At 43.1% G+C, this 26361-nt stretch overlaps 2 protein-coding genes across 3 annotated transcripts; both read left to right on the forward strand.

The window, feature by feature from the left end:
* The first annotated feature begins 5964 nt into the window (after positions 1-5964).
* On the forward strand, positions 5965-15999 carry LOC115128225 (homocysteine-responsive endoplasmic reticulum-resident ubiquitin-like domain member 2 protein). Of its 2 annotated transcripts, none has more exons than XM_029657894.2 (9): positions 5965-6240; positions 6604-6921; positions 12408-12485; positions 12664-12780; positions 13081-13214; positions 13399-13530; positions 14482-14772; positions 15113-15178; positions 15537-15630. In XM_029657894.2, exons 2-9 carry the CDS (start codon positions 6775-6777, stop codon positions 15544-15546), a joined length of 975 nt encoding a protein of 324 aa, XP_029513754.1. In that variant the 5' UTR covers positions 5965-6240; positions 6604-6774; the 3' UTR covers positions 15547-15630. The 2 variants fall into 2 exon arrangements, with proteins under 2 accessions (XP_029513754.1, XP_029513753.1); XM_029657893.2 differs by having other exon boundaries at positions 5979-6240; positions 15067-15178; positions 15537-15999.
* A 323-nt stretch (positions 16000-16322) lies between these two features.
* LOC115128226 (protein C-mannosyl-transferase DPY19L1-like) lies at positions 16323-26304 on the forward strand. Its single transcript, XM_029657895.2, has 22 exons — positions 16323-16905; positions 17020-17044; positions 17223-17310; positions 17489-17626; positions 17848-17968; positions 21212-21305; positions 21562-21619; positions 21807-21898; positions 22594-22693; positions 22863-22940; positions 23136-23222; positions 23310-23369; positions 23637-23717; positions 23944-24045; positions 24165-24236; positions 24326-24402; positions 24514-24538; positions 24686-24805; positions 25168-25342; positions 25570-25669; positions 25774-25899; positions 26093-26304. The coding sequence occupies exons 1-22, from the start codon at positions 16587-16589 to the stop codon at positions 26253-26255; spliced, it is 2301 nt and encodes a 766-aa protein (XP_029513755.2). The 5' UTR covers positions 16323-16586; the 3' UTR covers positions 26256-26304.
* The last annotated feature ends 57 nt before the right edge of the window (positions 26305-26361 follow it).

Consider the following 26361-nt stretch of genomic DNA (forward strand, 5'->3'; position numbering starts at 1 on the left):
GGGATGGTGTTCTTGGGGTTGTACTCATCCTTCTTCCTCCAAACACGGCAAGTGGAGTTTAGACCAAAAAGCTCTATTTTTGTCTAATCAGACCACATGACCTTCTCCCATTCCTCCTCTGGATCATCCAGATGGTCATTGGCAAACTTCAGATGGGCCTGGACATGCGCTGGCTTGAGCAGGGGGACCTTGCGTGCGCTGCAGGATTTTAATCCATGACGGCGTAGTGTTACTAATGGTTTTCTTTGAGACTGTGGTCCCAGTTCTCTTCAGGTCATTGACCAGGTCCTGCCATGCAGTTCTGGGCTGATCCCTCACCTTCCTCATGATCATTGATGCCCCACGAGGTGAGATCTTGCATGGAGCCCCAGACCGAAGGTGATTGACCGTCATCTTGAACTTCTTCCATTTTCTAATAATTGCGCCAACAGTTGTTGCCTTCTCACCAAGCTGCTTGCCTATTGTCCTGTAGCCCATCCCAGCCTTGTGCAGGTCTACAATTTAACCCTGATGTCGTTACACAGCTCTCTGGTCTTGGCCAATGTGAAGAGGTTGGAGTCTGTTTGATTGAGTGTGTGAACAGGTGTCTTTTATACAGGTAATGAGTTCAAACAGGTGCAGTTAATACAGATAATGAGTGGAGAACAGGAGGGCTTCTTAAAGAAAAACTAACAGGTCTGTGAGAGCCAGAATTCTTACTGGTTGATAGGTGATCAAATACTTATGTCATGCAATAAAATGCAAATTTGTAACGGCTTTCTAATGGTGAAGGAGAGTCGGACCAAACTGCAGCGTGTTGATTGCGATTCATGTTTATTAAACAAACGTACAACACGACTAAACACGAACACTACAAAACAATAAACGAAACGAAAACCGAAAACAGCCTATACATGTGTCAACTAACATCTAACAAGGACATCAAGACACTCAGGACAATCACCCACGACAAACTCAAAGAATATGGCTGCCTAAATATGGTTCCCAATCAGAGACAACGATAAGCACCTGCCTCTGATTGAGAACCACTCCAGACAGCCATAGACTTTGCTAGATAACCCCACTAGCTACAATCCCAAATATATACACACCAAAACAAAACACACCACAATACAAAAACTCCATGCCACACCCTGGCCTGACCCAATACATGAAGAAAAACACAAAATACTTAGGGGGGTGTTCTGTCACGCCCTGGTCTAAGGTGCGGACTCCCGAACGCACCTCAAAACAATAGGGAGGGTCCGGGTGGGCGTCTGTCCATGGTGGCGGCTCCGGCGCGGGACGTGGAACCCACTCAGTCAATATCTTAGTCCCCTCTCCTCGCGTCCCTGGATAGACCACCCTCGCCGCCAACCATGGCCTAGTAGTCCTCACCCAGAACCCCACTGGACTGAGGAGCAGATCGGGACTGAAGGACAGCTTGGGACTGAGGCAGCTCGGGACTGAGGGGAAGCTCGGGAGTGAGAGAAAGCTCGGGAGTGAGAGAAAGCTCGGGAGTGAGAGAAACCTCAGGAGTGAGAGAAACCTCAGGAGTGAGAGAAACCTCAGGAGTGAGAGAAATGAGAAGAAGCTCAGGAGTGAGAGGAAGCTCAGGAGTGAGAGGAAGCTCAGGCAGGTAGATAGATCTACCAGATCCTGGCTGGCTGGTGGTCTCAGCAGATCCTGGCTGACTGGCAGATCCTGGCTGACTGGCGGATCCTGGCCGACTGGCGGATCCTGGCCGACTGGCAGATCCTGGCCGACTGGCAGATCCTGGCCGACTGGCAGATCTGGCAGATCTGGAAGAGTCTGGTTGACTGGCAGATCTGGAAGAGTCTGGTTGACTGGCAGATCCTGGCCGACTGGCGGATCCTGGCTGACTGGCGGATCCTGGCCGACTGGCGGATCCTGGCCGACTGGCAGATCCTGGCCGACTGGCAGATCCTGGCCGACTGGCAGATCCTGGCAGATCTGGCAGATCTGGAAGAGTCTGGTTGACTGGCAGATCTGGAAGAGTCTGGTTGACTGGCAGATCTGGAAGAGTCTGGTTGACTGGCAGATCTGGAAGAGTCTGGTTGACTGGCAGATCTGGAAGAGTCTGGCTGACTGGCAGATCTGGAAGAGTCTGGCTGACTGGCAGATCTGGAAGAGTCTGGCTGACTGGCAGATCTGGAAGATCCGGGCTGACTGGCGGATCCTGGCTGACTGGCGGATCCTGGCTGACTGGCGGATCCTGGCTGACTGGTGCTACTGGCAGATCCTGGCCGACTGGCGGATCCTGGCTGACTGGCACTTCTGGCGGATCCTGGCTGACTGGCACTTCTGGCGGATCCTGGCAGACTGGCGGCACTGGCTGCTTCATGTAGACTGACAGCTCTGGCTGCTCCTTGCAGACTGGTAGCTCCATGCAGACTGGCAGCTCCTTGCAGACTGGCAGCTCTGACTGCTCCATGCAGACTGACAGCTCTGACTGCTTCATGCAGACTGGCAGCTCTGGCTGCTCCATGTAGACTGACAGCTCTGGCTGCTCCATGCAGACTGGCTGCTTCATGCAGACTGGCAGGTCTGGCTGCTCCATGCAGACTGACAGCTCTGGCTGCTTCATGCAAACTGGCAGCTCTGGCTGCTCCATGCAAACTGGCAGCTCTGGCTGCTCCATGCAAACTGGCAGCTCTGGCTGCTCCATGCAGACCGGCCATTCTGGCTGCTCCATGCAGGCTGGCAGCTCTGGCTGCGCTGAACAGGCAGGAGACTCCGGCAGCGCAGGAGAGGAGAAAGGCTCCGACAGCGCTGTAGAGGACGAAGGCTCTGGCAGCGCTGAACAGGCGGGAGACTCCGGCAGCGCAGGAGAGGAGAAAGGCTCCGACAGCGCTGGAGAGGCGGGAGACTCCGGCAGCGCAGGAGAGGAGAAAGGCTCCGACAGCGCTGGAGAGGCGAGGCGCACTGTAGGCCTGATGCGTGGTGCTGGTACTGGTGGTACTGGACCGAGGACACGCACAGGAAGCCTGGTGCGGGGAGCTGCTACTGGAGGGCTGGGGTGTGGAGGTGGTACTTGATAGACCGGACCGTGCAGGCGCACTGGAGCTCTTGAGCACCGAGCCTGCCCAACCTTACCTGGCTCGATGCCCACTCTAGCCCGGCCGATCCGAGGAGCTGGAATATACCTCACCGGGCTATGCACCCGCACTGGGGACACCGTGCGCACCACTGCATAACACGGTGCCTGCCCGGTCTCTCTAGCCCCCCGGTAAGCACAGGGAGTTTGCGCAGGTCTCCTACCTGGCGTAGCCATTCTCCCTGTGAGCCCCCGCCAATAATTTTTTGGGGCTGACTCCCGGGCTTCCATCCGCTCTGCCGTGCTAGCTCCTCATAATGCCGCCTCTCTGCTTTTGCTGCCTCCAGCTCGGCTTTGGGGCGACAATAATCTCCAGGCTGATCCCAGGGTCCTTTACCGTCCAGTTCCTCCTCCCATGTCCATTTCTCCAGGTGGTGCAACCTCTCCCACTGTAGCTGCTGCTGCTCCTGCTGCTGCTGCCTCTGTTGCCTCTTCTCCTGTTGCACCTTTGGGCGGCTACACTCCCCTGGTTTAGCCCAGGGTCCTCTCCCGTCGAGGATCTCCTCCCATGTCCAGAAATCCTTCTTACGCATCTCCTCTTTGGGCTGCTCCTGCCTGTTGACACGCTGCTTGGTCCGTTTGTGGTGGGTGATTCTGTAACAGCTTTCTAATGGTGAAGGAGAGTCGGACCAAACTGCAGCGTGTCGATTGCAATTCATGTTTATTAAACAAACGTAAAACACGAACACTACAAAACAATAAACGAAACGAAAACCGAAAACAGCCTATACATGTGTCAACTAACATCTAACAAGGACATCAAGACACTCAGGACAAGCACCCACGACAAACTCAAAGAATATGGCTGCCTAAATATGGTTCCCAATCAGAGACAACGATAAGCATCTGCCTCTGATTGAGAACCACTCCAGACAGCCATAGACTTTGCTAGATAACCCCACTAGCTACAATCCCAAATATATACACACCAAAACCCCAAGACAAAACACACCACAATACAAAAACTCCATGCCACACCCTGGCCTGACCCAATACATGAAGAAAAACACAAAATACTTAGACCAGGGCGTGACAAAATTAATTACTTAAAAATCATACAATGTGATTTTCTGGATTTTTGTTTTAGATTCCGTCTCTCACAGTTGAAGTGTACCTATGATAAAAATTGGACCTCTACATGCTTTTGCAAGTAGGAAACACTGATTTTGCAGGTTATCAAATACTGTTCTCCCCACTGTATATACTGTATTTTATACCATCTAGTTGCACCTTGCCTTTGTCGCTCGGCCATCGCTCATCCATATATTTATATGTACATATTCTCATTCACCCCTTTTCAGATTTGTGTGTATTAGGTAGTTGTTGGGGAACTGTTAGATTACTTGCTAGATATTACTGCACTGTTGGAACCAGAAGCACAAGCATTTTGCTACACTCGCATTAACATCTGCTAACCATGTCTATGTGACCAATAACATTTGATTTGCATATGTTATGATCTTGTGAAGGCTAGCTGAATTCTGGCAAGAGTATGTTCTTTTATCTCAGCATGTTTACAGATTCTCCCTATTTTTGTTTGTTTGGAAATGTTGATTTGGAGACTTATCTGAAGAAACTGTGTAACCAAGCATTTATAGCAGCTAAGAAATGCATTGCCATTAACTGGAAGGTTGGTTATCCTCCCACAATGTCATTAGTTTTGATTTATTACCAGATCAAGTGAATACTGGGCAACATTCATAAATTCTGGATGCCTTCTATGGAATACAGTACGACCAAAGGAGTCTGTATTGAAAACATGCCCACGTCAGCGGAGATGCCTATTTAGGAAATCCCTAGCTGCTGGGCTGCTCAGTCCTGGCCCTGGGGGTCTGCCGTCCTGTGGGTTTTCACTCTGGCCTCGGCCTAACACACCCGAAACCAATAATGAATCTTCACTAAGATCCTAAAGCTGAGTGGGGTGTGTTGGGTTGGGTTGGGGTGCTGCAGGGTGGTGGACCCCTAGGGACAGGACGGGGCGACCCAACTATATTGTGCATGTAACAGCATAACTTTAGACTGTCCCCTCGCCCATACCCGGGCGCGAACCAGGGACCCTCTGCACACATCCACAACAGTCACCCACGAAGCATCGTTACCCATCGCTCCACAAAAGCCGCGGCCCCCTCTGCAAGGGGAACTACTACTACAAGGTCTCAGCAAGTGACGTCCTCAGCAAGTGACGTCACCGATTGAAACGCTATTTAGCGCGCACCGCTAACTAAACTAGCCGTTTCACATCCGTTACATGTACAAGTAAAAAGAGCTATACAGTACTATTAGTCCTATGAGATTAATTATATGGAGGTTTTGCTGTTTCTGTGTGTTTTTAATGTATAATTGAGGTGTATGTGTTTTTATTTTATTTTTATATATACATTTTTTTCATCTTGGGAACTAAAACACATATCTGTGGGAACTAGGAAGGAACTTGTGTTGGAAGAGTGAGTTATTGACTAGTGGGGGTCAGGTGTGTAGGCGGCTCAGGCTGGCTGGTTGGTCTGGCTGGTTGGTCTGGCTGAAATTCTTAATAAAGACAATCAAAAGTCTGTATTTTTTCAAGAGTTGTTCATTTGTTAGGCTATTAGTAAAGGTGTAACACAATATTTATTATTTAATTACCTCTGATCTAGTTCAGTCTTATTAACCACTTAAACATATTTCATGATCATCTCTTACTTAGCTCTATGACAGTGGGCATTTTTGATTACTTTTTGTTCTAAATAGAGACAGCATATACGATTGTGTGAAAATGCAGGAAATAAGTTTTAGATGCACAAAAACATTCTCAGTGAGGACCACCAGACACCCCTCCAGGTTATGATCCCCCCTGTAACTCAGTAACTAACTCAGTAAAATATTATATTTTTGTTTAGTATAAATGTAATACAGCGAGCATATAACAAGCATAAAACGAAATGTACTACCGTTTTTCAGACTCGTTTCACGCGATTCGATTATACGAATTCCGAATGTGGGCAGAACAGCTGTTTTAGACACGATAATGTATTTCCACTTCCTTTAGCTAGCAGCTAGCTAGCAGGCCAACAACAACACGTCGGATATTTAGATTATATTCAAGGATGTGTAACTGATCTTTAATTAAAGGTGATCAAGTTAAAGTTCAGTCGCTGGAAGCCAAGGTGGGTAAATATATTTTATCGGCCTGATATTGCGAGAGACTGATCATCGTCATCTGCTTTACCAACATTTAGGATAACCTAAGATAACTTGTTAGCTAGCCAGCGTTAGCGCTGAAACACCTGCTGGTACCATAGGCTGGTTGCTAGCTAGCTATATGTGCTAACACTCAGTTTACCTGATTGACAAGCCTACAGTAGTTAGTACTTTATCAGAGGTGATCCTCATTATACCTGCCACTTTCTGTTCTGACAAACCATAGATAGCTAACTAGCTAGGGATTTAGTCGGTCTAAGTCCATTTGACTTCACTTGCATAACAGGGTAAACTTGTCCAAACAATGTGGCTTTCATCTTTTTTTCTAGGTTTCAATGTTGTGCCCCAGTATTAGCTAACGTTACATCTTGCAGCTGGAGATTTGTCATATTTAGTAGTCCTCCGCATTGGAAGGGACCGTTCTGTTCCAGCACAACATATCTGGGATATGTGCAAGGCACCATAAGACTCCAAGAGGACACTCACTGATGGTTTAAAACATGGACCAGGGTGTTGCCGACAGTCCTGTTATCCTTGTCATCAAGGCACCCAACCAGAAGTATGATGACCAGACAATCAACTGCTTCCTGAACTGGACAGTGGAGAAACTAAAAACCCATATCTCACAAGTATATCCCAGTAAACCGGTGAGTAGGCTCTGGCTTACGTACAGTGAGATTGAGGTCTGTTCAGATCAATGATGTACAGTGCTTTCGGAATGTATTCAGACCCCTAGACTTTTTACACATTTTGTTACGTTACAGCCTTATTCTAAAATTTGATTATATCGTTTTTTCATCTCTGCAGCACTCATCAATCTACACACAATAACACATAATGACAATGACAAGGCAAAAACAGGTTCCTCCAGACGTGACACTTGGCATTCAGGCCAAAGAGTTCAATCTTGGTTTCATCAGACCATGGAATCTTGTTTCTCATTGTTAGTCTTTTAGGTGCCTTTTGGCAAACTCCAGGCGGGCTGTTATGTGCCTATTACTAAGGAGTGCCTTCTGCCTGGCCACTCTCCCATAAAGGCCTGATTGGTGGAGGGCTGCAGGGATGGTTGTCCTTCTGGAAAGTTCTCCCATCTCCACAGAGGAACTCTGTCAGTGACATTCAGGTTCTTGGTCACCTCCCAGACCAAGTGGCCCTTCTCCCCCGATTGCTCAGTTTGTCCGGGCGGCCAGCTCTAAGAAAAGTCTTGGTGGTTCCAAACATCTTCCATTTAAGAATGATGGAGGCCACTGTGTTCTTGGGGACCTTCAATGCTGCTGACATTTTTTGGTACCCTTCCCCAGATCTGTGCCTCAACACGATCCTGTCCGTAGAGCTCCGAGACAGTTCTTTCGACCTCATGGCTTGGATTTTGCTCTGACATGCACTGTCAACTGGGATCTTATATAGACAGGTGTGTGCCTTTTCCAAATCATGTCCAATCAATTGAATTTACCACAGGTGGACTCCAATCAGTTTGTAGAAACATCTCAAAGATGATCAATGGAAACAGGATGCACCTGAGCTCAATTTCGAGTCTCATAGCAATTGGTCTGAATACTTATGTAAATAAGGTATTTATTTTATTTTATATACTTTTACAAAAATGTAGAGCCTGTTTTCATTTTGTCATTATGGGCTATTGTGTGCAGATTGATGAAAAAAGTAATTGAATCAATTTAAGAACAAGGCTGTAACGTAACAAAATGTGGAAAAAGTCAAGTGGTATGAATACTTTCCGAATGCATTGTATATAAACCCTGGATTGCTGATGCTATGTTTTGGCCAATGAGAGGCTTCGAAGCCACCATTGGCACTCCACAGAAGAAGCATTCCTCATGTTTCAATGAAATGATTCAAGGCCAAAATGACATGTATTTAATAAATAAATCAATCAATAATTGTAGTGGGGACAGTAACATTAGTACATTCTAAAAATATGTGTATGTTTAGCTCACATAATAATTTAAAAGTATGCTTCAAGGTGTCTAACAAAATAAACGTGGCAAACTAATGTAGACAATAATTGCATTTTTATAGCTTCACATGTTCTGCACCAACATCCTGTGTACCCCAGTAATTGCTTTTTGCTACACAGTGATGATTTCCTAACCTGGAAATACATCTGCTTATATGTAGGCCAACACTTTTGAAGTCATGTCATATTACTGAAATGCATAGCTTAATGTCAGTGATGTGAAAACCTATTACCTGTGGGAATGAGACTTTATAACCCATAACGGCATCTAAAAGAATGTCAAAACACACCGTAGCAAACTACTCTACGGGGAAAAGAGAGGCTGGAAGAGGAGAAAGCAATGAATAAAAGGTTGTGCAAGGCATATATTTGAACATGTTCTTGGCTGGAAAGTGTAGATTTGACGTCAGGCTGGAATAAGGGCCCTGCGATTACTTTGTTCTCCCCTATAATCTGATTTAATAACGGTTCCTGCTCAGTAATCATTGTAAACACTGAGCACTTAACAGCACACTTGTCTAGTAATCTCAGTCTGTTGTGTGTTCTCCAACTTCTCTGGTTCGTGTCATCGATCTCATTACTGTTTACCATAATAGTATTAACCAGGTGACGGAGCCTTAACAAAACCAGTCTGTTGAAAAGATACGATTTTGGTTTAGATTTCAGCTTTACTGTAGCACTGACATCACACGAATGTCAATGTAAACTCAAATGTCTCGCTACCACTGACGCTGTCATTGCCCTAATACGTCTAGCCTAATCCTTGGTTTCCTAAATCCTGTCAATCCGATTAACTAAACTGTACAGTGCCTTCAGTATTCAAACCTGTTCTTTTTCCACATTTTGTGTTACAGCCTGAATTTAAAATGGATTACATTGAGATTTATCACTGGCCTACACACAATACCCCATAATGTCAAAGTGGAATTATGTTGAGCAAAAACGTTACTAATGAAAAGCTGAAATGTCTTGAGTCAAGAAGTATTCAACCCCTTTATGGCAAATAAATTCAGGAGTAAAAATGTGCTTAACAAGTCACATACAGTGCCTTGCAAAAGTATTCATCCCCCTGGCATTTTCCCTATATTGTTGCATTACAACCTGTAATTTAAATAGTTTTTATTTGGATTTCATGTAATGTAATGGACATACACAAAATAGTCCAAATTGGTGAAGTGAAAAGAATTACTTGCTTCCAAAAAAAAAAAAAAAAAAAAAACGAAAATTGGTGCTGCATATGTATTCACCCCATTTGCTATGAAGCCCCTAAAATAAGATCTGGTGCAACCAATTACCTTCAGAAGTCACATAATTAGTTAATTAAAGTCCATCAGTGTGCAATCTAAGTGTCACATGATTTCAGTATATATATATACACACCTGTTCTGAAAGGCCCCAGAGTCTGTAACACCACCAAGCAAGCGTCACCATGAAGACCAAGGAGCTCTCCAAACAAGTCAGGGACAAAGTTGTGGAGAAGTACAGATCAGGGTTGGGATATAAAAAAATATCCAAAACATCCCACGGAGCACCATTAAATCCGTTATTAAAAAATGGAAAGAATATGGCACCACAACAAACCTGCCAAGATCAGGGCCGCCCACAAACTCACGGACCAGGCAAGCAGGGCATTATTCCGAGGCAACAAAGAGACCAAGGATAACCCTGAAGGAGCTGCAAAGCTCCACAGCGTAGATTGGAGTATCTGTTCATAGGACCAGGAAGTGTGGCCAGAAAAAGGCCATTGCTTAAAGAAAAAAATAAGGAAACACGTTTGGTGTTTGCCAAAAGGCATGTGGGAGACTCCCCAAACATATGGAAGAAGGTACTCTGGTCAGATGAGACTAAAATTGAGCTTTTAGGCCATCAAGGAAAACTATATGTCTGGCGCAAATGCAACACATCTCATCACGCAGAGAACACCATCACCAAGGTGAAGCATGGTGGTGGCAGCATCATGGTGTGGGGATGTTTTTCATACGAAGGAACTGGGAAACTGGTCAGAATTGAAGGAATGATGGATGGTGCTAAATACAAGGAAATTCTTGAGGGAAACCTGTTTCAGTCTTCCAGAGATTTGAGACTGGGACGGAGGTTTACCTTCCAGCAGGACAATGACCCTAAGCATACTGCTAAATGTCTTGGAATGGCCTAGTCAAAGCCCAGACCTCAATCCAATTGAGAATCTGTGGTATAACTTAAAGATTGCTGTACACCAGCGGAACTCATCCAACTTGAAGGAGCTGGAGCAGTTTTGCCTTGAAGAATGGGCAAATATCCCAGTGGCTAGATGTGCCAAGCTTATAGAGACATACCCCAAGAGACTTGCAGCTGTAATGGCTGCAAAATGTGTCTCTACAAAGTATTTACTTTGGGGGTTGAATATTTATGCATGCTCAAGTTTTCTGTTTGTTTCACACACAAAATATATTTTGCATCTTTAAAGTTGTAGGCATGTTATTTGTATTTTTTATTTTATTTTTTATTTCACCTTTTATTTATTTAACCAGGTAGGCTAGTTGAGAACAAGTTCTCATTTGCAACTGTGACCTGGCCAAGAAAAAGCAAAGCAGTTCGACACATACAACAGAGTTACACATGGAATAAACATACAATCAATAATACAGTAGAAACATCTATATACAGCATGTGCAAATGAGGTAGGATAAGAGAGGTAAGGCAATACATAGGCCGTGGTAGCGAAGTCATTACAATATAGCAATTCAACACTGGAATGGTAGGATGTGCAGAAGATGAATGTGCAAGTTGAGATACTGGGGTGCAAAGGAGCAAGATAAATAAATAAATACAGTATGAGGATGAGGTAGATTTGGATGGGCTATTTACAGATTAGCTATGTACAGGTGCAGTGATCTGTGAGCTACTCTGACAGCTGGTTCTTAAAGCTAGTGAGGGAGGTAAGAGTCTCCAGCTTCAGAGATTTTTGCAGTTCGTTCCAGTCATTGGCAGCAGAGAACTGGAAGGAGAGGCCGCCAAAGGAAGAATTGGCTTTGGAGGTGACCATTGAGATATACCTGCTGGAGCGTGTGCTACGGATGGGTGCTGCTATGGTGGCCAGTGAGCTGAGACAAGGCGGGGCTTTACCTAGCGGAGACCTTGAGCGCTGTTGCTAGCTAATTTGACCTGAGATATAAACATTGGGTTGTTCTTTTACCTGAAAGGAACAAGGTCCTCTTCTTCTTTGTAGAATATTGACTCATGAGTCACACAAAATCATGTGTTCTTCTACTCTGACAATTAATCCACAGATAAAAGGGGAAACCTGGTTGGTTTCTAGTAATCACTCACTCAATCACTTCATTCTTTTTCTTCTGTGGACTTTATATGGCGGTTGGCAACCAACTTTAAAGTGCATTACCACCACCAACTGGACTGGAGTGTGGACCTTAGTTCACCTTTCCAGTGCATCAAGTGTCAAAAAAAAAACAAGTTCTATTTTAGTGCCTGGCTATGCAGCCGCTCAAGCTGTTTGGATGAAATGACTGAATAACATGTATGTGTATATTTATTTTGCAGCGCATGGAACGTGAGCAGTGTGGTCAGCATGTAAGACTAGTCTCGCGTTGCCATCCTAACCAAGTCTCTTCCGTCACAGTCTGGGAGCTGAGTCTAAGCTATTCTAGTTATTTCAATCACTACTACTTACATGTTCTTATGAATTATAAGAAAGTGAAAGGGAATCTTCTCTGGACCCAAAGTGAAGGAAAGCGAAAGGAAAACCCCTGTTTTCAGGGGTTATCAAATCAATGCATCAAATATATTTTATAAAGCCCTTTTTACAACAGAAGTTGTCACAAGGTGCTTTACAGATGCCCAGCCTAAAACCCCAAAGAGCAAGCAATGTAGAGACCGAAGCACAGTGGCTAAGAAAAACTTGATACAAGGCAGGAACCTAGGAAGAAACCTATAGAGGAACCAGGATCCGATGGGTGTCCAGTCCTCTTCTGACTAGAGATTTAAAGAGTATATGTGGCCATTAAGGCCAGATCGTTTTTCAAGACTGTCATACATGACCAGCAGGGTCAGATAATAAATCTGGTCTATCAAATCAAATCCACGTTTATTTCTCACGTGCTCCGAATACAACCTTACAATGAAATGCTTACTATGTTCTCAACTGTCTGATTTTTATTGTAGAGCTTCAAAGACCAGAGGCTGGTGTATTCTGGGAAGCTCCTCTTGGACCACTTAATACTGAAAGATGTGCTCAGAAAGGTCTGTCTGCTGCATTCATTTATCTTTCATCTTGACATAGATATTCTGATCAGAGATTACAGCAATGTATGCATTCATCCTAGATCTCATTCTTAAAGTCAAGTTGATTCCTCTGATTGTACTTTGTCAATGCAATAGTGTGGCTGTCCTTGCTAATGGCCACGGATGACTCTTACAGCAGGATGAGTACCACGTGGTCCACCTGGTGTGTGCATCTCGCACCCCTCCTGGGTCCCCCAAGCTCCACATCAGCCACAGTAACAAGGCCCCTGGAGTCCCCTCTACTGGCTTCACGGTGAGTTACCCTTATGCATGCAACACCTATTCTACTGCTCTGTTCATTGCCACTAATTTCATCATCCCAGCACACCTAGGACTAGCTGTAGTCTGTTTGTGCTATCATGCCAACTCCTTGTCACTCATTGTCATGCCAAAAAATGGCTTGTCAATGAGCTATGGAGTTGGCAAGAGCACAAACAGATCTGGGACAAGGCTAACCTAGGCCTACTCTCTGTTGTAAATCCACACAGCTACTGAAGTTTGTTAAGTGGAGTCAGATAAGTAAAATAATCAACTTCTTGATTGGTTTGCTCAGACGGGTCAGAGCCCCCGTCTCTCCTCCCATAGCCAAGATGGCCAATCAACCTCCACTGGAGAGCGCTCTGACGGGCTGAGACATCACACAGGCCCCGCCCCTAACCATGCAGCACACCCTGCCTTAATGCAAGCGTAAGCCCTTATACACCGACCTCTCAATTATAACACTGTTCGTTCTGGCCACATGTTATGATTTTCCAAGAGGTGTAGTACTGTTGAGAGCTCTCACTTCCTAATAGATTTGTGTTTGTATGTGTTAATTGTTCTACAGGTAATGCCGAACTGTTTTACCCGTAGCTGTGTACTTCTATTGCAGCTACATGTGGAACCAGTTCTCTCCACAGCAAGGCCCTACCAACAACATGCCAGCCTACCCTGGCATACAGTACAATCCCATGACGCTGCTGTGGTGGCAGCAGGTGTACGCCCGGCAATACTACATGCACTAGTAAGTCTGCTGTCTCACAACAACTGTTGGACAATATGCTCAATTACCCTTGCTGAGATATGCGATCATTGAGATTCAATCACAATTATCTGACTTTCAGTATGAATTGACGTGTGAAAAAAGTCAAGACAGGGCTGATGGAAGAAAAAAAAATGACTACAATTTCATAATTGTTTACAGAAAATGTGTTTTTTCAGCATGGCGGGATCTTTTTGTGTCTTTAAATAATTGTGAGAAATGGTGATGGAAATACCTTTATGCGCAAAAGTTTATATAATAACTATCATATCAAAGTAAACTTGAAGTCACGCAATGATATGGTGTGTAGTCCTCCCACTACGTCTGTCACGCAGAGGGCTCTCTATGGTGTAATTAGGTCAGGGCGTGACTAGGGGGGTTTCTAGGTATTATATTTCTATGTTGGTGTGTGTGTATGGTTCCCAATTGGAAGAAGCTGATAATCGTTAACACTAATTGGGGATCATACTTAGTGTGTCCTTTTTTCCCTCCTGCTATGGGGGATATTGTTTTGTGTGAGTGCCTATGTGCGCTACGTATTTCACGATTGTTATATTAGTTGTTGTTTTGGAAGTTTCACTATCATTAAAATGTGGAACTCTACTCTCACTGCGCCTTGGTCCAATTATTCATACGACGGTCGTGACAACGTCTCGGGAAATCGTGCAGTTTATTAGGCTACCGAGCGATGGAAACCCATTTATCTTTTATACGGTACATGGGAATTCAACCGCAAAATAAATGTTTATTCGCACTGTCATCATGCACAACCTTTTATCCGCAACAAGTCCATTTGATGGAATTATCTCTGGTGGGAAAATGTGCATATCGTTTTTATGCAGATTTTAGAGAATATTCTCATGAAATCTGTCGCTGATTAGTTTCTCTTTACATCCATTTCTCTCTCTTTTCTCTGTCTCTCTTGCCCTTCAGTCAGATGTTGGCTGCCTCATCTCACCACTTTAGGACCGACCTGCTCTCGACCCAGCCCGGTCAATCAGATCCTCTGAACCCACCTCCCCTGGAGGAGCGCCGTGGCGAGCCTGACATCCAGATGAACGCCCAGGGAGGAGAGGTGCATCTAAATGAAGAAGAGCAGAACCGTGATTGGCTGGACTGGGTGTACACGGTGTCACGCATCGCCATCTTGCTCAGCATAGTCTACTTCTACTCCTCCTTTAGCCGCTTTGTCATGGTGATGGGCGCCATGTTGTTGCTATATCTGTGAGTATTCCCCTGCACCCTCTCAACTTAATACTATGCGTCCCTGCTAAGTGAAATACTAGACTGGACCCAGATCTGTATGTGCTGTCTTGCCAATATCCATAGCATTAGCTATACAGCTCTGGGACCAGGCTAGACTGTAAATTGAAAATGAGATTGTTCTGAATCCTTTATATTAACCGTATACCTTTCTATCTGGGTCTTCTTGGGTCTTTGACCCAACAAATGTGTTGTGAACAGTCACCCATTATGGATCACAGGTTTTGTCAATGGCTATTTCTGTATTTACGTTAGGCACCAAGCAGGGTGGTTCCCTTTTAACCCGGAGAATGAATTTCAGAACCATGGATATGGGCCCCAACAGGATGAGATGGAGGCGGACCTTCATCATGACCTCCAAGAGATGGTAGGTCATTATTGACCTCTGACCGTAAACTAAAGGTTAAAGTGCCTCAGGCCCAATTTTGCCCTGAAAGTGACGATGAGGAATTGTTAAACTCAACCAAAGGCATCCCAGGACAGAGAACTCCTTGAATTATACAGTAATTTAATTTGTAATAGCAGTGATGAATTATTTATGTAATGCGTGTCTGGTAACATAATATGGTATTGCTATGGTGAATGATTACAATTGCATTGATGTGTGTAGCAAATATGTCTTTGATGGAAAGAGTTTGTTGGAAATGTTAGAGGAAAACATTTATCCAGTATTCCAGTTTCTGTGTGATGACTAATTTACGTGTTGCCATGTTTGGCCTACACAGGAGCGGGTGATGGATGAAGGCTTGGGGGACGATGATGGGGACAGTGGAGAGGAAGGACTGGAGGATCCCAATGGTATTCCCCATGCTGGCTTTCTCTCTACGACTTGGTCTTTTATTGTCACGTTCTTCATGTCTCTCATACCTGAGGGGCCACCCAATGCTGCCAACTGAGCCAATGAGCCATATGAGAATGGCACTACTGACTGGACTGAATACACTATCTTAGTATGCCCAGCGAGTTCACCCTTGTCTACACAATCATTGTACATCTACTGGATCACAGGGCACTACAGAAGAACTGAGTGGTCACTCAGCCACACAAACAGAAAGGCTTTGAACTGGTTTTGAAGTGAACAACAATGAGCTTTGGGGGAAAAGGACATCCCTGTGTAATATTATGTTTAATACCATGATAATTAAACCTATTTGAGTGAAATAATAAGTAAAGTATGTGAACTGTAAATCTGTGTAATATTGTATTTAATATAAACTTGTAGGACTGGCTTGAATCAAACAATCAGTTTTAAAGAACACCACCCTAAATCCTATTTGTTGTGTTATATGAGGGTAATATGAATTTCAGTTCAGATGGAACCTCACATTCGTTTGTTTGAGTCATGAATGAAAACAAAGACGTTAAAAAACAAAAAAAACATTTTGATCCAGTATAAAAAAGCACCTGATTAAAATGTTTGAAAATCTTACCAATCACACCATATGGTGAATGTGGTATGCCACAAGTGTGGTACGCGTTCCCTTTGACTAGTGATTCAGAACCACGTGATACGCGACCCTTTCAACCCAGACATGAATATTAGCTCATGTTTTTAATACGCATTCATAAATGACTGCGCAGCAGAACCGTTTTAGAAGAATGCTGATCCTGGGTTTCCATGGTTGCTAGTTCAATTGCGGTGCGTCCTTTGAACTTGAGTGGCCAGAAAAATGGCATTTAGCAAACTAACGTTAGCTCATTTTCTTTAACTTTTGACAAAGAAAATAACAATTGAAAATACTCAAACGAGTTCCTACCTGGTGTATCTACCACTTATGTCATATTTTGAGGCATACTCGGAGTCTGAAAACATGGCTATGAAGACTCGCCGGTCAGGCGACGAGGCCCAGTTTTGCCCTGAAAGTGACGACGAGGAATTGTTCAACTCAACCAAAGACATCCCAAATGATGGAAAGGGTAAACGCGTTGCATTTGCTCTTCATGTCAACAAACGAAAAGCACGAAAATGTGTTTCTCTCTGCGTTTTGCAAACCGAAGATGGCGTTTCTGACGGGTCTGACTCTGATTTTATTCGAGATAAAGTAGGCATAACTGTGCGATATTTTATGAACATTGGAATCACAGTCATTATTGGTAAGTTTCAATAGTTGCCTCATCTATTAATGAACGTAATCGTTAACGTTATTCATCAGCCTATGACTGCGCATTCATTTTTTGATGACAAACCTGTGTACATCTTTTTGACAGCTGTCTTGGCTGGACTTCTGCATTGGTAAGTTCACTATCCAGGTACTAGTAGTATGTTGTTATAACCTACCAATGCTGGCCAGATGTAGAAATGTGGACGTCATTAGTCTAAAGGATTAGGCCTATACTTCATTCAGTCAAGTCATTCAGTCTGACAGACAGACACTTCCCCTTGCTGATGTGATGTCTAAAACTTTGTTTAGGGCTCATCTAACAAACCTCTTTGAAAATGACAAACACTTTTCACACCTATCTTCGATTGAAAAAGAAATGGCTTTCCGCACTGAAATGGTAAGAGGAATGTTGAGATGGGCCAATTTGTCCTTCACTGCTTCACACATGTGCCATTCCAAGGGGGCTTTAGATTTGACATCCTGTGTTATTGAAAGAAATGGACACATTGTTACAAAAATAGGCTCATCTGCAATTTCAGCATCTAGTTCACTCACATGTTGGTTTTATTTTGCAGGGTCTGTATTATTCCTATTTCAAGGTCTTCATCAATGCGCCATCCTTTTTGCATGGTCTCCACCTGATCATGAACGACAGGTTCTCTGAGTATCCTCTTGTTGTCAATGCTCTGAAGAGGTTCAATCTGTACCCAGAGGTACTATAGGAGCTGGAACTATGTCATTATTTTGCAAGCAAGATTTTTGCATTTTATAAATATGCAAGTGCAGACATTTATTTATTTCACCAAATGAAGACAAAAAAGAAACAATGGCGATCATTTAATTGTGCAGTGCGGTGGATCTCAAAAACATTGTATTGTTCTTCCGTTTCTTTGTTACAGAGTGTTTATTCCAGTGATCCCCTCTCTGTTGATAGGTTTTCCTTGGCAGCCTGTTCAGGATTTACACTGGCACCATGGACTTCTTTGGAATCCCCACCAAGGCATGTTGGAATGTCAACAGAGCAGATGGACTGAATCCAGTAGAGAGCTGTGAAGGTACAACTACTCCTAGAAAATAACTGCGTTAGGCTTGGGCGATACACCGGTATACGGTATATTTCGAAATAGTGAACGTATGATTTTGGGGTTGGGGGCTACCCCACCTAACTATAAGGAATCTAGGATGTGTCAAATAAATTATATCCAGCTCAGGGCTCCAGCTTTGCATTTGGTTTGCTAACTTGCTAGCTAATTGGCTAGATGTTAATACCTAGCTTCTTGGTTACAGGAGAGGCATTCTAGCCTGAGTGCCTTGCTGAGTACAGTCTCTTTAGCTAACATTCCACTCCTTGCCACTCCTTGTCATTTGAAAAGAGACTGGCCTTTCTGCCATCGTCAAATATGAACATTACATCATTAATGAGCTCGAGGAGAACAGAGTTGATGATCCTGATTCGATAACCCTCACACCTAACTTCCAATCACAAAGATAATCAAAATATTGGAACTCGCACTTTTGTTCTCCACAGAACAGGTTGGTATCCGGTTGCTAAGCAACCATTTTTTGTTTGTCCAGAGGAAACCAGTCTCAAAAGTTGCTAGCTCACCTCTAAATTCTCAAACTAAATATGTACTGCAATTCCAACCACAAAACCTCTTTGCTAAGCCTCAAAATACAACAACTTGCCTAGCTAACAGCTAAATGTTTGTTTTTTGACTTTGTAATAATTCTAATTCATGTTGTCATGGAAAATATTTCCAACAACCAATGAGAAACTCCACCATCAATCCAGCTGCATATTGAACGTTGAGATTGCCTCTTTGGCAATGACATGGAGTAGTCATGCACGACTCCGACTCTGACTCCTGTGGCTGGAGTCGAAAAGTAGTCAACTGCGGTTGGAGTCGACTGTGCTCGACTCCGGGGAAAAAAACACGCTGAAACGGATGTGCACAGGTACACATCATTTCACTACTGCAGAGTCCCACCAGGAAGGCTACATTTGCGTTCTAGGGGACTGACATGAGCATGATGCTGCCCATTTGGTCATCTACTTAGCCCATAAAAGGCCTATTTTGTTTGAATATAGTTGATGTGTAGGAACTAGAATATTTCAGTGATATTTCTGCTGTGTGCAGTCTTGATGGATCACACGACATGGGATGATGCAACGCACTACGCTGATAAACCTATTCTTTGCCATGTTATAGTCCTATTCGGATGGGTATTACTAGAGACGTTGGTTTTGTAATTATTATCCAAGCATGTGCGTTATTCCAGAGGACGATTCACACAAGATACATTTCCCCCCCTGTAATTCCAAAATGTTTCAAATATAATTTACTCTTATATGACGGAAGCCTGGAGGTTTTTAGTGTAGGCGTGAAGATATTTTAACGTCATAGGGTAGGTACACTGATAACTCGTGCTTGGCTGCCAAATGTATAGATGTTCCCATAATATTTCAATTGATGAAATGTGATCATAATAATTAAGCTGCTGAACCATATTTGCACTTGAGATGTGTTTATGGATGAGAAAGTGAACTTGCCATTTCCCAAAATGTTTGCGCGGACGACCTGCTTTGAGATCTATTGCCTGGGACAGAGTTCTCCGACCCTGTTCGTGGAGAGCTACCTTCCTGTAGGTTCACTCCAACCCTAATCTAGTGCATCTGATTCAATAATTAGATAGTTTATCAACTGAGTCTAGTTAGTTACAACTGGGGTTGGAGCGAAAAACTACAGGACGGTAGCTCTCCAGGAACAAGGTTGGAGAGCCTTGGCCTAGGACATCAACAGTCAGCCAGGGTTTCATTAAATAAACTATAGACACAATACTTTTTATTGCACCTAATTAAACTGATGCATTTGGAGATGTTCAATTTCAATTCACTGGCAGTATGAAGAATAGCTTAGCCATAGTCATTGATAGCCTAATATATACTTTAATATACTTTTGGTGAATTTACGAGGCATTGCTATACAAGACATAGGCTATATTATGGTCACCTGTATCTTGCTATGTGCATGGTTCCGACAGTCTGTCTGCCTGCCTGCGACCAAGGTAAAGTTGGTTTTATATTCACACATTTGGACATTCAACAGACATTCGCCAAAAGCCATTTTAAAATTGTAAAAATCTATAAATAATTAATTGATTCGCACAGAAACATAAACATTTAAATGATTTATTCTATAAATGTCTAGCATACTTTTACAACCTTTGTTTTGAGGACAAATTCCAGTTTTGACTTGATAGAAATACATCAAATCTATCAAATGCCATTTAAAACTGTATAAATCAATAACAGAAGTATCAAACTATGTATAATTTATTCTATAAATGTCTAGCATACTTTTTCCAACCTTTGTTTTGAGGAAAGATTCCAGTTTTGATTTGATAGAAATAAAAATTTGATAGACTACATGCCCTCTATCAAATCAAAACTGGAATTTGTCCTCAAAACAAAGGTTGTAAAAGTATGCTAGACATTTATAGAATAAATCATACCTAGTTTGTTTCTGTGACAAATGGTGAATTAGTTATTGAGTTATACCGCTATATCGCTAGCTCTGTCTTTCTTTGCTGTGAAAGATGCATGAGTGTGTTCTCGAAGTAGACGACAGCAACTACAGTGCCTTGCGAAAGTATTCGACCCCCTTGAACTTTGCGACCTTTTGCCACATTTCAGGCTTCAAACATAAAGATATAAAACTGTATTTTTTTGTGAAGAATCAACAACAAGTGGGACACAATCATGAAGTGGAACGACATTTATTGGATATTTCAAACTTTTTTAACAAATCAAAAACTGAAAAATTGGGCGTGCAAAATTATTCAGCACCCTTAAGTTAATACTTTGTAGCGCCACCTTTTGCTGCGATTACAGCAGTAAGTCGCTTGGGGTATGTCTCTATCAGTTTTGCACATCGAGAGACTGAAATGTTTTCCCATTCCTCCTTGCAAAACAGCTCGAGCTCAGTGAGTAGAAGAAGTAGAATGTTAGCTAAAAAGACTGGTACCCAGACTAGAGACATTAAATCCCCTCCTGGATCAAGATCCCTGTTGGCTAAATTGTTATTTAACATTTCTTATAGCACCCCTTGTGTCCACTTCCAATAATACTGTATACACCGGTAATGTACAGAAACGGTATGGTGGTTTGAAGATCTGGAAACCGCCCAACCCTACTATGCATTGTAAATAGTGTCTTGTAGTAATATAGTGTGTCACACTGTCAGGACTGGGAGGCACAGTAAATTGACACTGAGAATATAATTTTCTCCCACTTTTAGGCATGGGGGATGCAGCCTACTTCTATGTCTCCTGTGTCTTCCTGCTTAATGGGGTAATGATGAGCCTGTTCTACATCTACGGGACTTACCTAAGGTAATGAGTTCTTAAACTGTTGTTGGTTTCTCACTAGCCTGGTCCCAGATCTGTTTGTTTTGTTGCGTACTCCATGCTGTCATGTAAGCCATGACAAGGATTTGCATGATGGCACAAATAGACTGGTACCCAGGCTAGTTTATCACTATGGTATACCATAAAACCATCATCTTGGGTATCCATTCTGTTTTAGTGCCCCTTGCCACTCTAGAAGACAATCTGATGTTTTTTTGGGGGGGGTGGGGTTTCTTTCCAGTGGCAGTCGTCTTGGAGGGGTCGTCACTGTCCTGTGTCTCTTCTTCAACCATGGAGAGGTGAGAGTTTTGCAGTTTGGAGCTGTGTTCTCATAGTGCAATCCATATTAAAGTTTCCTCACTGTACAATTAATGTTTTCTTTGAGATGAATGTCATTTGATTGTTTCATACAGTGTATGTAAACTTAGATCATCATGGCGGTTGGCTGGTGGTGAATGCTATCTTAACTCATGCTATGTATTCCAGAGTACTCGGGTCATGTGGACTCCACCGCTGAGGGAGAGCTTCTCCTATCCCTTCTTTGTCCTGCAGATGCTGCTGTTAACACGCATTCTCAGGTATATTCAGTTTACATGCCTTTGATCTAAACCATTTACCATCATCTTGGGTTTCACCACTCTTTTCAAAGTCCTATCTGTGTTTTATAGCTGAGATACATTTATATATATTAGTGTACAAAACATTAGGAACACCTTCCTAATATTGAGCTGCGCCCTTTTTTGCCCTCAGAACAGTCTCAATTCATCGGGGCATGGACTATACATGGTGTCGGAAGCGTTCCACAGGGATGCTGGCACAAGTTGACTCCAATCCACAGTTATGTCAAGTTGGCTGGATGTCCTTTGGGTGGTGGACCATTCTTGATAAAACACAGGAAACTGTTGGGTGTGAAAAACCTAGCATCGTTGCAGTTCTTGACACCCTCAAACCGGTGTGTCTGGCACCTACTACCATACCCTGTTCAAAGGCACTTAAATATTTTGTCTTGCCCATTCGCACTATATGAATGGCACATATACACAATCCATGTCTAAATTGTCTCTAAGCTTAAAAATCCTTCTTTAACCTGTCTCCTCCCCTTCATCTAAACTAATTGAAGTGGATTTAACAAGGGATCATAGCTTTCACCTGAGTTCACCTGGTCAGCCATGTCATGGAAAGATCAGTTGTTCCTAATGTTTTGTACACCCAGTGTATGTCACTGAAAATGTATAAATGCAAATAATACTGTTGTCTTTGTATGATTTTGTAGGCATTCCAAACTTGAAAGAAGATCCCTAGTAGCTCTTGGTGCTTGCAATGTGTTGTTCCTTCTTCCTTGGCCATTTGCCCAGTTTGTTTTGCTAACTCAGGTAAATAAATCCACACACCGAGGTAAAAATGCATGACTGGAAAATAGCCTGGTAACGTTCCTGTGGATGTACCAGTCATCGTAAAAGATTCTGTTATTGTACTGAAGCTCCTTAGCTGTACAATAACAGTGACAATGAATTGAAATGCCTATTTTGTCTGCCTCTTCAGATTGTATGCCTGTTTGCCTGTAATTTTATGGGCTATCTCTCCACTTCCAAGATGAAATCACTACTTGTTGTGCATTTGGTAAGTATTACTACTGAATTGATATTCAGACATGATCGTCACAGGTTTAAGGCTTAGAAACATACTAGCATCCGCTATGGTTGTGAAATTGGTGATAGAACAGTTTCAACATGAACAATGTTCATCAATTATGCTATGATGATGGATCACTGTATTTTGATTTGCTGGACAAAAGTTATTTATTTCTCCTTTCAGGCTTCATTTGCCATCTGCTTTGTCATGCTGTTTGGGAAATTGGAACTTTTGACATCTTTTTACATTTCTTCCCTGGTTGCTGGCTGGGTGAGTTGACTGGGAAATAGACTGAAATGCCTGAATACACAAGTGTCATTCTGTCACTCCTCATACCTGTATGGTGGTGTTTTCCAGGCCCTCATCGCACTGAGAGACGATATCACAAGAGTCTGCAAACTTGGAATCGTCACAATTGTATGAAATCCTATTTGAATAATTTGTGTATAATAATGTTAGTTATTTAGTTACATGCTGGGGTTAATTGGTGAAACTACGTTCCTCAGAATTTGCCATTTTTCCATGACTTTAAGAGAAATATATTGAATTTCCATGGTATTATACCATCCCAAGGGTCTCCACTCTACCCCCAATCGTAACATGCAATTACACAGCATTATTTAGTGGCACAGTGCAACATATAACAGGTTTTGAATGTTAACTTTTTCCTCTCTAAATCCTCAGTTTGTTCAAGGTATTGCCTGGTTTACCTCCACTGTGCTTCTCAAATTCTTCATGTCGTTCATCCTCGGAGCGTCCAATGATGTAAGTTCTTAGATGAAAGTCTGTTCAGCATGATCTTAATGTGGGCTCTGAGTGACCCATGAAGTCAAATGTTCTTTGTTCCCCACAATGTATTCCTCCTTCCTTTCTCTTTCACTGATGGAGTCTACTCATTTAATGTCAATTCCTGTTTCAAATGCTTCCATATGAAGGTGTGAATGTCTGTATGACTTTAACCTCACCGTGCGTTTCTCTATATTTCCCACAGGCTCACATTGGCAACTTGATCAGATCCAAGTTGACCAACTACAAGGATTTCCACACGTTGATGTACACCTGTGCTGCAGAGTTCGACTTTATGGAGCTGGAGGTAGGTTTAATTTCATCAGTGCTGCCTCCAAGCTTACTTTTGACACTACTATTTGGTTGTTGATTTTTTTTCTTTTTTTTCCCCCTAAATGCTTTTCTTATACTGTATTCTGTTTCCAGACTTTGTTGGGATACGTTAAGACATTGATACTCCCGGTAAACATAGTTATTGTAGCCATCATTTCTGGAAAGGTGAGACACATTATTCTCGATTTTGACATTGCAGCTCATTTAAGTCCATTTGAGTGTATATTGTAGTATTATAAATAATTCCTTTGAAGGCAATCAAAGAAGTCTGGAGATCTCTTAGGCACGAAAGAGTTGACTCTAAAGAAGACGTCGATATTGACACTGAGCAGTAAGTCTTCCAATCCAACAAGTAGCATTAAGTATTATATTCGCTGGACACTAGCGCCACCTACAGATCTCTGATAGCTTCCTCATGCAAACATTTTCTATCATTTTTTAGGATGGCACAGTTTGCTAATGGGGAGGTAAGCTAACTTAGCTACTTATTTTCACTTTCAAACCAACATCACAGCCCATATTAGCAGCTGTTTTCTTTGAAGGCACAATGACTCATGAATCATTACAGCGCTCATAACTTCCACTGTGTTTCCCTGTGTGCGTGCGTGTGTCAGATGGTGTACCATAGTCTGCAGCTGGTGGCCTTTGCCGTGCTGGCGATCTTGGTCATGAGAATCAAACTCTTCCTGGCCCCGCTGATGTGCCTCATGGCCTCCCTGATCTGCTCTAGACAGGTGAGATGTCTGTAGACAAGACACTGACAAACAGACAGGCATAGACAATAGAAATCACATGGATCACTTTCCATTTTCCTTAATTGACCTCCATCATACCAGCTATAGAAGCCATGCTGATCTAGCGTAAAGAGCGGACAGATGACTAGTGCAATGAAACCAATTAATCTCTTATTTGTACTCCACCAGCATTAGGGTTAGTAACTGGACTCTTATGCAGGCAGTCAGAGCAGATCATAATGAAAAACATTCTCCAAATCAAATGTCCTTGTGAATGGATTTCTAATAAAGACTGCCTGATAAATGATCTACGCTGGGTCTTCATTGATCTGCCGGTATACATGTTCTCCAATGCTCCGCAGTTGTTTGGCTGGATAGGGGAACACTTCAAGTGCCACATCACTGTGTTTGGCATCCTGTCCATCATGGCCATCCAGGGCGTGGCCAACTTCCAGAGCCAGCGAGGAATCGTAGGAGACTTCAGCAACCTGCCTCAAGAGCAGCTCCTGGAGTGGATCAATACCAACACCATGCCCAGTGAGTCATGTCACGTTAGGACTTATTCCTAGCGTGTGCTTTTCAGGGGCATAAGATTGGTGGGCATACAGTTGTAGGCTGAGCCAGTTCAGTTGCTGCTAAGCTCTGTAGATGCATTACTATCTAGGATAGATCTGAATTAGTGTAATTTTTGTAATGCAAAAAATTTATTGAGGGATACAAGGAATGGGCTGCAAAAAGGGAAATTAAATTGTGTGTGTTCCAAGATGCTGTGTTTGCTGGCTCCATGCCAACCATGGCGAGTGTGAAACTGTCCACTGGTAGAGCCATCGTGAATCATCCCCACTACGAGGACACTTGGCAGAAGTAAGACTGCTACAATTCCCCTATGGGTTATACTTTGCAACAATATCTGATGAGACACCACCCATTGTGTTTGTCAGTAAGTTACGTCTAACATATTCCCACAGGGAGAGAACCAAGTTGGTGTACACCATGTACAGCCGTAAACCGGCCAAGGAGGTGAAGAGGAATCTGATGCAGCTGCAGGCAGACTATTTCATCCTGGAGGACTCCTGGTGTAACCGACGCTCCAGGTAAACATGGTGGTATTATAAAGCATACCATAGCAAAACATTTTGCAATAGAAAATTAAAACAGGTTTCTTATTAGCCACTTTCCCTCCCCGTTTCAGTCTGTTTTCTTCCTTTTGGTTCCAAATGAACGAAGCCCTGTAGTACTATGTTCTCTCAATCTCGGATTCCAATCTAACTGTGCTATACTTCACAGGCCAGGCTGCAGCATGCCTGAGATCTGGGACGTGGAGGATCAGGAGAACAGAGGAAAGTTGCCGCTATGTACCCTCCTATCCATCGACTCCCGACCTCACTTCACCACAATGTTCGAGAATAAAGTCTACAAGGTGCTGAAAATCCCCAAAGATGCCAAATAGGACCTTTTAATATAGGGACATAATTTTGATTAAACATGTTCAATTTCAATAGTGTGTCTTTTTTCTTCTCTACAGGACAACACATTTCTCTTGAACACCTTAAAAA

Source organism: Oncorhynchus nerka, linkage group LG4 (genome assembly GCF_034236695.1).
Source record: "Oncorhynchus nerka isolate Pitt River linkage group LG4, Oner_Uvic_2.0, whole genome shotgun sequence".
Classification (NCBI taxonomy): domain Eukaryota; kingdom Metazoa; phylum Chordata; class Actinopteri; order Salmoniformes; family Salmonidae; genus Oncorhynchus; species Oncorhynchus nerka.

Excerpts from the sequence above, each read along its gene's own strand:
- LOC115128225 (XM_029657893.2), top strand. The coding sequence starts at position 6,775 with ATGGACCAGGGTGTTGCCGACAGTCCTGTTATCCTTGTCATCAAGGCA. Across the intron at positions 6,922-12,407 it reads AAGTATATCCCAGTAAACCG|AGCTTCAAAGACCAGAGGCT; the intron begins GTGAGTAGGCTC and ends TTTTTATTGTAG. Across the intron at positions 14,773-15,066 it reads GCCATGTTGTTGCTATATCT|GCACCAAGCAGGGTGGTTCC; the intron begins GTGAGTATTCCC and ends TATTTACGTTAG.
- LOC115128226 (XM_029657895.2), top strand. The coding sequence starts at position 16,587 with ATGTCATATTTTGAGGCATACTCGGAGTCTGAAAACATGGCTATGAAG. Across the intron at positions 22,694-22,862 it reads AGTTTGTTTTGCTAACTCAG|ATTGTATGCCTGTTTGCCTG; the intron begins GTAAATAAATCC and ends CTGCCTCTTCAG. Across the intron at positions 22,941-23,135 it reads CACTACTTGTTGTGCATTTG|GCTTCATTTGCCATCTGCTT; the intron begins GTAAGTATTACT and ends TTCTCCTTTCAG.